The sequence below is a fragment of the Pocillopora damicornis genome, chromosome 12 (genome assembly GCF_964200805.1).
Source record: "Pocillopora damicornis chromosome 12, jaPocDami1.2, whole genome shotgun sequence".
Classification (NCBI taxonomy): domain Eukaryota; kingdom Metazoa; phylum Cnidaria; class Anthozoa; order Scleractinia; family Pocilloporidae; genus Pocillopora; species Pocillopora damicornis.
The window spans coordinates 1,324,913-1,335,622 of record NC_142681.1 but is presented as its reverse complement, the minus strand read 5'-3'; the positions used below and the strand labels follow the sequence as shown (position 1 = coordinate 1,335,622).

The 10,710-nt window shown below is 36.2% G+C and overlaps 2 protein-coding genes across 3 annotated transcripts; one reads left to right on the top strand and one right to left on the bottom strand.

The window, feature by feature from the left end:
• Positions 1 to 556: 556 nt before the first annotated feature.
• LOC149036026 (uncharacterized) lies at positions 557 to 7,038 on the bottom strand. Of its 2 annotated transcripts, none has more exons than XM_089189180.1 (8): positions 6,967 to 7,038; positions 5,251 to 5,340; positions 4,203 to 4,303; positions 3,571 to 3,651; positions 3,332 to 3,452; positions 2,867 to 3,013; positions 2,355 to 2,537; positions 557 to 2,272 (listed from the first exon to the last, which is right to left on the bottom strand). In XM_089189180.1, exons 1-8 carry the CDS (start codon positions 6,998 to 7,000, stop codon positions 2,058 to 2,060), a joined length of 972 nt encoding a protein of 323 aa, XP_089045306.1. In that variant the 5' UTR covers positions 7,001 to 7,038; the 3' UTR covers positions 557 to 2,057. The 2 variants fall into 2 exon arrangements, with proteins under 2 accessions (XP_089045306.1, XP_089045307.1); XM_089189181.1 differs by having other exon boundaries at positions 5,251 to 5,331.
• Positions 7,039 to 7,206: 168 nt separating this feature from the next.
• Positions 7,207 to 10,444, top strand: LOC113676739 (uncharacterized). Its single transcript, XM_027193435.2, has 2 exons — positions 7,207 to 7,782; positions 8,896 to 10,444. Exons 1-2 carry the CDS (start codon positions 7,429 to 7,431, stop codon positions 9,271 to 9,273), a joined length of 732 nt encoding a protein of 243 aa, XP_027049236.2. The 5' UTR covers positions 7,207 to 7,428; the 3' UTR covers positions 9,274 to 10,444.
• The last annotated feature ends 266 nt before the right edge of the window (positions 10,445 to 10,710 follow it).

The window sequence follows — 10,710 nt, the reverse complement described above, 5'->3', positions numbered from 1 at the left end:
TTGTTGTGTCAGTTTCTGTGTTGATAATTAATTAATATTCATAAGTCACATGCAGTGTCTTTATATCTGATAAAACACCACATACTAATAAGGATGAGGTTTATCGATATAAAGTCACTGCACGTGATGTATTATCTACCATTTGATAGGTTAATGGGCTTATGAATTATTTATGAGTTTTTGAAAGGGTAAACAGTGTCCTGTTTAAGGTGAAGTGCAATAAACTTCAGGTTTAATGCAGGAATTAAGTCCGAGGGTGACAAGTGTACTTTCAAATTAACAGTAATTCAAAAACAAGGTAGACAACACCTTTGCAGTATACAAACATGACAACAAAGTTGCCACCAAATTAATATAACATTAAGAGTTTGGTGACACCTCATGTTTTGCCAGCTCCTGTTTTTGAAATTATTAATGGTTGCAAGTTGGAGTTTCAAACAAGCAGCCAGAATTGCAGTGTTGCACAGGGGTATAATCTGAGCAATTTTATCATACAGTAGATGAATACAGTGTAACCAAGTTACTGGCATTTCATGCAAATATTTCAAGGTCACCATTTAAATATCATGTAAACCTTTATTTAAGCTGTGCTTGCATTAAGCCTATAACCTCCAGGTTATTGATCACAAATACAGTAATACAGGAGTATGTTGACCACACCACCCTAATAGTTATGAAGTTCAACTGATCTATTTCTTGAATGAACTCTTATCAAGTGAGGTGATTGTTAGTTAATGAATGTAAGAGAAAAATGACCAGCTCATTTTGTCCCAAATGACAAGAATAACTCATAACCAATGAGATTACACACAAAAAATTCCTCTGACAACAAGCACTGTAAGTGTGGGTCTGGGAGGGTTGATAAAAATCTTTATGACACAACCAAACCAACGGCTCAAAGTCAGGGCTTTACCATCCCATGTCAAATGACAACAGAAAACCTAGTGAAACACTTTCAATCAAAAGCAGATCTCAGGCAGTTGATGACATTATTGATCATTAATTACAACAAACAAAAAAGCTGTTGTGACCATCAACCACAAGATCTCTGATGTACATGTACTGTCTGTGGACAAAATTAGCCATTAAAATAATAGTGTATAAATATAAAGGCGTGTGTATCTCCACAGAAGCAGGTGTAACTTCTGATTCATTAAAATAAAAAGAAAGCATTATGAAACTTAACCGTTTGCAATTTGACATTAAAATAAAAAGAAAATGCCCAAGGTATTCCAGCTTTTAGGAATCCCTCACTAGGTCCACTTATAAAATGCATAAAAGGCTTATGAACATCTCACATATTTTCCACTACACTATAGAAACAAGCCTAACCTATCAAAATTAAGCCCAAGAACTCAGCATAATAGCCACAGAATTCAATCTCTGATCACTACTCACAATAACTGAAAACCCAGTGTCTGAGTCAGTCAGTGTAACCATGTTACCTGATTGCCACAGTTATATTCACAATAATATAACCAACATTGATTAAACCTCTAATGATACTACAAGTAATTTGTCTACATGCAGCATATCAATATATTGTATAAATAAAAATAATTTAAATACAGGTTAATCTAAGCCTGTCGAAGTGTGGGTCTGTTACTATGAGTGTACCATAGGATAAATCACATACATCAGCATTCAGCACACCACTTAAATGCACCGACTGAAACACTTTGTCACTAATTCTACTTCTAATGATATATTTAAAAGAAGCATATTAAATAAAATGGGATGAGAAAAAGCCTTGGATGCCTTGAGAGACTTTAAATCTAACATTGCATTTTGTGATATTATTATACCCTGATCATTAGACCTTAAATTTTTATCAGCAACAACAATGACCAAGTTCACAAGACAAGGAAACATCTTGAGAGAACCTCTACCAAACTAGATATTCCCAGAACTACCCTAAAGAAATTTATAACTACCACTTTAAAAACTAGTTATTTATTAGTTTCTCTCTCTTTCCCATAGTTATTTGCTTCAATGGAATTTGAGAGAAAATCCATACTATCTAGCTAGCAATTGTGCACACAATTTGTAAGAAAATATCACTTGTGTGCAGTAGCAGAAACTGGCGTTCCAAACATAGCCTCTCCTAAATCTTCACTGAGTTCAGCAAGCTTTTTGGGGTTGTTATAATGAGTGACAGCCTGAGCCATTGCCCACGCTCTTTTCTTGGGGTTGTCACTTTTAAAGATTCCAGAGCCAACAAAGACACCATCCACCCCGAGCTGCATCAGTAAAGCCACATCAGCTGGAGTAGCTATAAGGAATAAAAACAAGTTAGACACAGAACTGTTAAAATAATGGCATTGAAATCAAGAGTGAGACAAACCAATACTTACCAAGACCACCTGCAGCAAAGTTAACTACAGGAAGACGCCCCATTTCAGCAGTCTTTTTAAGAAGTTCAAAAGGAACTCTAAGCTCTTTTGCATAGGTGAACAACTCTGCTGAGTCTAGGGCTTGAGCATGGCGAATCTGATTGCGAATGGTTCTTGCATGACGAACAGCTTCAGCAACATCACCTATAAGTAGAGAATATTTAGACAAATATGGGACGTTGCTATAACTTTGCTTCAATTTAGCACTTATTTGCTCATTAATGTTTCTTTCTAGCTTGACTTTTAATAGTCAAAGCATCTTACACACTTAGGTACAGTTAAAAACCTTCCCCTGACACAAAAAAAAATTACAATTATAAAGTACAATAATAGTCAATACTCTGAATGAAATTTCAATATGAACATTCAACAATGCTACAGAACACAATTAGGCTGTTTTTTTTCATTCTTTCTTACCCTTACATGTATCTCTGTTCAATTGATGAAATACTTTCATGTAAAAATGAATTCACCTGTCCCTGCTTGTCCTTTAGTCCTTATCATAGCTGCTCCCTCTGCAATTCTTCGAAGGGCTTCTCCCAAGTCTCTTGCACCACACACAAAGGGCACAGTGAATTTATGTTTGTCAATGTGATGTGACTCATCAGCCGGTGTCAACACTGTTGGATTCAACAAACATTGATGTATAAATACCAACATCAGTTACAATAAGACTTTCTTCACCACGAACAACCCCATACAAAAATGTCCTTTTGACCTCAAATTGTAACCCTAGTTACACTGTGAAAATTACAGGGCAGCTCTAGCAAACCCTTTTACTCAGCTGAGAAATTTCTCTTCTTCGAACCGTACATCCTCCAAATTAAAAGCTATCTGACAATCCTGTTACACATTGTATTTGTCTGTCAGGTACCAATGAGACTAAGAGATACTTGCAGAAATCCAAGGATAAATTTAGGTTAAGAAGGCCAACTAACCTTCCGATTCATCAATCATATCAACACCAATAGCCTCCAGAATCTGTGCTTCAGCAAAGTGTCCAATTCTGGCCTTAGCCATCACTGGGATTGTGACAGCATTCATGATTTCTTTTGTTCTCTACAACAGAATAGAATGACTCAAATGTGAAGTAACTGACCAAGTAGATGGTCGCCAAGGTTGAACAAATCTTAATTAAATGCAAGACTAGAACTGTAAAGATGCAATTGTTAAGTACCTTAGGGTCAGTCATTCTTGCTACACCTCCTTGCTTACGAATATCAGCTGGCACTCTCTCTAAAGACATTACAGCACATGCCTTTGCGAATACAAGACAACATATCTAGTGTTAAATGCCACTCAAATTTTAACTTGACAACTTGAACAAGAATTCTAGATTATAACCTAAGCCATTAACCACAACTGAAATGCTGGCACCTTTCCTTAATGATATCACCTTGAGTGATGTACAGTGTACACATGACTTTTTTTACACAAAATCTATCAGCTTTTGGGTTTAAGTTAATGAAAACCAAAACAAAATGGCACATATTCAGCAATAGGAGAGATCTAAATCCTCAACACAGAGAACAGAATGATTACATGACATTTAATGAAGGTCACTGTAGTATCCATGCAGTCAATTGTGACCTGTATCCAGGCATATGTAACTAAAACACAGACCAGAGCACAGCATTTGTTTACTTGTTTATAATAATCATGTGCCAAAATAGCCCAAACAAAATCAGACTTATGATCAAGTCATAAATTCATTTTCAAGCATTTCTAAAATTGTTCAAAATTAAGTATTTTTAACAGACTAACCTACAACAAGGATATTAAAAGTAAGGAAATAATTTCAAAACCTACCCCAGCATTCTCAGCTACTCTGGCCTCCTCTGCTGTAGTAACATCCATTATAATACCTCCTTTAGCCATCTGTGCCAATCCCGCTTTGACCTTAAATGTTCCTCAAGTTTTCAAAAAGATATATATCACATAAATCAGACACCATCAAATAATCCACACCTGTTAATCATTGCTTTCCCTAAAACTGAGGGAAACTAGTTTAAAGTAAACAACTATAATTCATTTAATTTTACTGCTTGGATTTTGAAGAATTCTAAGCAATTTTAGGCCATAAGAAGAGTTACTACAGTTGGTAAATTTTCATGGTTACTGCCTGAAAAGGAGAATGCTGAACTTCTTGTTTAACATGGCTGAGCTTGAAATAGTGTTGAGAATTTGTATTTTTGCTGACAACAGTGTAAGACTGTTCAATATTGCTTTTGTGAAAATATTACAATAATCCAGAATAAAAATATCTAATGAACCCTGTTAGTACAGTCATCAATGGGCAAAAAAAGAACTGGCTGTATTAACAAAGTGGCCGTATTACAGAGGCAGGGTCAAATTTCCTAATCATTTCACAGTTTCCTGAGTGGATGTTAGACTCAAGATTTATTTCCTATCGTGTTTCTGATGAAAACAGGAAGGAGTGTTTCTTACTTGTAAATGAATTGGTTGTTTGATAAGAAAACGACAGAAAGCAATGAAATCAACATATCAGGCATTAGGTTTTCTAAATTTAGCACTGGTGGCCATATTATCTGAATAAGATTAACAAGGATTCTACTGTGTGGGATTTTGAAATGTGGCTGTTGGCCATATTAACAGATGACTGCATTAACTAAGGTATTTTTTATGAGAAAATGTACAGCTGTTTTGCCTATCCATAAAAGAGTGGCCATAAGGCAGGGTTCCACTGTACTTTAAAAGCATAGAATGAGGGCAGTATCGCTAACCCTGTATTTATGACCTATAGACAAAGCTGGCTACTCTAAAATTAAAATTGCATGACTGGAAACTTTTCACTTAGGTGACCTAAAAAGTAAAAAGAAAAATTTTAAAGGCTTACCTGTCTTCTGTTGAAAAACTGTGATATCCTTTGTAGTTTTCTCCGCTGGTATGCCATTTAAAGTCAAGTTGCTCACTTCCACTTGTAAATCTAAAAATCACAGTCAAGAGAAACCAATAAATACAATAAAACCTTTTTTTAACTCCAAATCTATATTTATTTTTAACAACTAAGTCTAAGAAGTTGATTCTTCAGGATGGAAAAGGAAAATACAGTGTACTTTCAGCACATGATAAATTAGTACAAATCCTATATATTCTGGATTTAATCCTAAAACAAATGATACAAACTCGTAATCCTCTTAAACTGCACTCTGTTTTAATAAATGTCCTAATGTAAAGTGTGCAGGACACAATGTGGGAAAAAAAAATTAGCATATCCACATCCCAGACAAAAGTCCACCAAAAAGATAACACTCTGCTAAAGGCCTTTCAGATTATGACAATGACTTCGACACCTTCCTCTCATTGGTACTAGTTTCCCTTGAGCCATACCTTGTGTTCTTTTTTCAGGATTTTGTATTTTCCCTTGATATTGACAAATGGTCTGATGAGATCTTAAATAGCAATTTATTAAAATTTGTACCCATGTGTGGGTTTTGATGATTTCACATTAGGGAGTTTTAAATCCACATTTGTTTCTGAATGTGTGTTACAATAAATGTCTAGGAGTCACGTGACCAGACTCCAGTGGTCATGTTTGCCAATAATTATTGCCCGTTGCTGTCCACGTTTGAACCTCAGGCAAGGAAGTTTCCGGTATTTAAACTCCCTTGATACTTTTTGTCTTCCTGTTTGAACGTTCTCTAGTATGTCCTATAGATATATGTGAATTGAAGTCTTTTCTTTATAACCATTCCGTTGGGATGCTAGCAAACAAATCTTTTAGCCACATTTTGTGTTTGAAATAAAGGAACTCCATCCTTTGTGTAATTCAAGATAGTACCGTACATATTGATTTTTTCCGGTGAAATCTAACGTCAATCTAAAAAGCTGAAAGTCTGGAAACCTCTACCCTCTAACTAAAAACTGCTGACCGCGGTTGGACGTCTACAGAGAACACTCCTGACGTGAATCTAACACTTTCTCTTGGTAAATACTACCCCTCAACTCAAATGTAAACTTGATATTCCTTTCCATTTATCCTTTAAAAGACACTTCGTAACAACTTTAGCATTCCTTTCTCTACTTCAGAAAGGAATTCAGTGAATTTTCTCAAACTCTTGCAACAGGTTGGATTTGAGTTTACAACTGGCTCCTCCCAAAACGAAAATTTTGTCGTGAACAATAAACTAGGTTGCATTTCCGAAAACCCTAGACAAAAACACACCAACTCTCTCTAATAAGTTGTCTCCTAAACGACTTCGTCTAGAAAATCTAACTAACGTTCTCACATTGTATTACATAACGAATGAATTTTGTCATTGAGCAGCGAAACGTGGATTCTTAACTTAAGCCATTGCATAATTCAGTTAAGGTGCTTTTCACTTTAATAAAGTTAAATCATATCGACCACCGAACAAAATGTTCACTAAGAAAATGATAAACAGAGGAGTATCACCAATGATATTCAATTTGTCGCAAATGTGTTTAACTTATACCCTACAATTCCAAAGTAGGGGTGTTAAAAAACATATCCTAAACTTCTTCGTAAAATTATTGTTTACGGCTGAAGTGTGCTTAAAGTAAATGGGGTATAAAGGAACTATTAACTAACCGTGTGCTACGCCGTTAACCGTCGGGACTGCCATGACTGATTTAGAAATTAATATTCCTTTCCTCTTCTAGGACCTTTCGTTGAGTAACAACGTAACAACAGTAATCTCGCGCAACAACGTCTGAAAGTTTCACAACGTTCCGTACTTTTTCACTACACGTGAGCAGTCGGCGACAAACAACGCGGGCTCCATCTCAACAATACTAGCTCCGGAGGGGAGGGTAAATTAATGTTGTCACTCAGGAAGTGAAGCTCTAAGGTACCACAGAGATATAATGTTAACAAAGTGTAGAGGGTTTATGAAAGCCTTTGTAAATAAGCAATCATAAGCTTAATAATTGACAACATAGTAAAAATATTCGCGCTGAAAAATCTTCTGCATACTACTTAAAACCACCTACCCCACCCTCGCAGCTGCCGAAACTTGCCACGAACACTGAAGTAGACCGCTTTGAAGACAACATGTCTGAAACTCGTGTTAAGATCAGGATAGGTGTTTTAGCAATCCAGGGAGCATTCTTCGAGCATAGAGCTGCCCTTCTCAAAGCAGCGAATGATGTAACACTCAGCAAGGAAACTGAGATTGAAGTTGTAGACGTAAGAGAGCCAGATCAACTGGTAGAGTTGAATGGACTGATATTACCTGGAGGGGAAAGCACGACAATGAGTTTGTTCCTTCAAGCAAGTAACTTTGAGGAGGTGCTTAAAGAATGGGTCGCTGCTAAAGAGAATCAGAGAGTTGTATGGGGAACTTGCGCTGGACTGATTTTACTTTCAAATGACATAGAGGGTCAGAAAGAAGGTGGACAATCAAAGGTAAGTTGTTGGTTTGAACGAACACGGAACAACTCGGAGAGGGGAGTATCACAGTTAGTGTTTTGTGACAGAGTATAATTCCTCATGGAGTATTTCTAGCTTCTACTCTTACGCACCCAGAGCTCAGCACTTGATTCCCTTATGAAGGCCTCTCCCTCCCCCCCACTTACTCCCCTTCCCCTCCCCCACTGGCAACCAGCTCTGTCTATGAACTGAGTCCTTTGCTTATTAGAGGCAACCAATCCAGGCCATCTATTTTCTCTCCTTCCCACAATCCTTCACCATATACATATAGTGGTAGGTCATGGGGTTAACATTAATGAGCACAACCCTGATGGCTGTGTCAGAGAGCATGTTCAGGATTCGTCTACTGAGTTCCTAAAGGGACTCATCAGGCATGACAGGGAATCCATGAAAGAGATGGGAATTGTAGTAAGAATCTGAAAGGTAGTATGAGTTGGATCTGTAAAGTAGTTGTATCAAGGAAGAAACATCCCAATAAAACAACCAAACTCTTCCATCTGTTCTATTGGTCCAAGGAAAATCTGAGTTGCCCACAAAGAATCAAACCTTAGAGTGAAACCAGATTTTACTCAAACACTTGACCATGGAGTCAGAGAGACCTTGATAGTGAGCAATGCTTTAACTGGGTTCATATGTGACAAGTATCCATCCTTGAAAAATTGATATTGGTAATAGGACAGAGTGGAGTCCAATGCAGTCTGTAATCATACAAGTAATTAACAAATGGGACAACTGCAAAGTGGGAGTCTGATATATAAATCAAGAGTATGATTACAGACAGAATTGGATGACATTAAGTCCTGTTACTACTTGATCAAAACTGTGACAAAATTTGAGAAAGAAACTGGACATTGGTTTTACATTTTCATAAAAAAACGCCAACTTGGTAAGATGTGAGACAACAGCACAGGCATGATACATTCTGTTCACTTACACAGGCATGATATGTTAAGTGTCCAATCACAAGCATGATGTGTACACAGTCCTATCAATGCCCAGGCTGGTGATAACCAATCATGTTCCAGAATTTTGTTATAGTTTTTGATTAGATTTATAATAGTCACTGGTCACTATAATCTTTGTCATCAGATTGGTGGTATTGATGTCACAACCTCCCGGAACTTTTTTGGTCGTCAAGTCAACAGTTTTGAAGCAAATGTGAGTCTCCACAATAAGTTTCTTGCAGAGTATCATAGCAATAGCTCAAATGGATTCAGTGATGGCAGCATAGATGATGGGTACCATGGTGTTTTCATTCGAGCTCCAGCAGTGGTGTCTGTTAACAACCCTAAAGTTGAAGTTTTAGCCACAATCACTGTACCACAGAGAGAGGAGCCTGTTGTGGTGGGTGTGGCTCAGGACAACTTGATTGCAACTGCTTTTCATCCAGAATTGACAGAAGATACAAGATGGCATGCATACTTCTTAAGACAAATTTTAGAGAAGATAAATCCTGCAAAAAATTGAGATAAACAGTAAAATTGGGAGGCTTGTGACCCTCCAAGAAGCAATAATTTTTTATAGTTTTATATAAAATGCAGACATTTTAAGTCACATAAGTAGAAATAGTTTTACAATCACTGATTCAAGGATATCAAAATTCTATTTCATATACTTAGAATTTAATGAAGTTACTTTATCATGTAATAAGATAGTCAAAACCTATGTCAAAACAAGAGATCAGTGCTCTCTTCACAAAACAACTTTAACTCCTCAACTCATGCATTCATGTTGAGGACTATTCCAGTTGAGTAAGAGGTTTGATTCATGGGCTAGTGTTAAACTTACATGCTGGTACTTTGAATTATGGCAGCTTCTTCAATAATGAGGTTGCCCGGTTAAGACTGGGGCATTTATTTGATATTAATGTGCAGGCCATATAAGCCTGAACTTTTTTCAGGCTTTATTTTCACTACCACTTAAGTAGTGTTCATTACTGCAAAGATCACTTTCATATTCACATCTTTATCCACAGTTCACATATTTATGATTTTCATATATTCACAATTATTTATTCATCACTTCATGGGTTTATATGAAACCAAAGTAGTGATCAGCTCCCAGTTGACTTGCTAGCTAAGTTGGTAGAGCACTACACTGGTTTTGCAGAGGTCATGGGTTAAAATCCAGTACAGGCCAAAATTTCTTTTTTCAGGCCTTATTTTCACTACTCAGTGCTCAAGTAGGTCTTTACCGCAAAGATTGCTTTCATATTCACATATTTGGAATATTGAGGGTTGTATTGAAAATCATAAGCAATTTTAATATTTCAAATAACATTTGGTAATGGTAACCTCGAGCTGTCATAAGTAATATTCACAAGCAGTTGTTTTTGTACTAATCTTGTTATTTAATAGAATTGACTATTTTAACCAGGCATTAACAAATCATTATTTACAAGGTCACATATTGTTCTTACAATGAAATATCCATTATAAATGCTTTGGTTCAAACTTATGTGTTCTTAAAGATACTTTTAACTTTGTGTTTAGGTATGGTTAAGTGTAATTATAAAACATGGTAACAATAACATATACCTAGATAATTGTAGACCTGTATTTTACATGTTCAATTTTGTCTCAGATAATATAAATTAATTAAGCATCTAGAACTGTAATAAAAGCTCTTTAGATTGGTACTCACTCATTCCACTTTGGCATATGGAGAAATTCTAGTAAAAGGTTAACTTAAAGGGTGCCTTATACCCTACTGTTGAAGTGGATCATTTAAACCATGAATGCTTTTCATGTTTATTTGGTTTGATATCTTATGATTTGATTTTTTTTAAAGTCTTATCACCTCAAAACTTTTCCACAGAGGGCTAAAAACGACCAATATTTATGTAAGTTAAATCTCCCAAAGCAAAATGGTTTACGAATCACATTTACTTGGTTCTTGGTTATG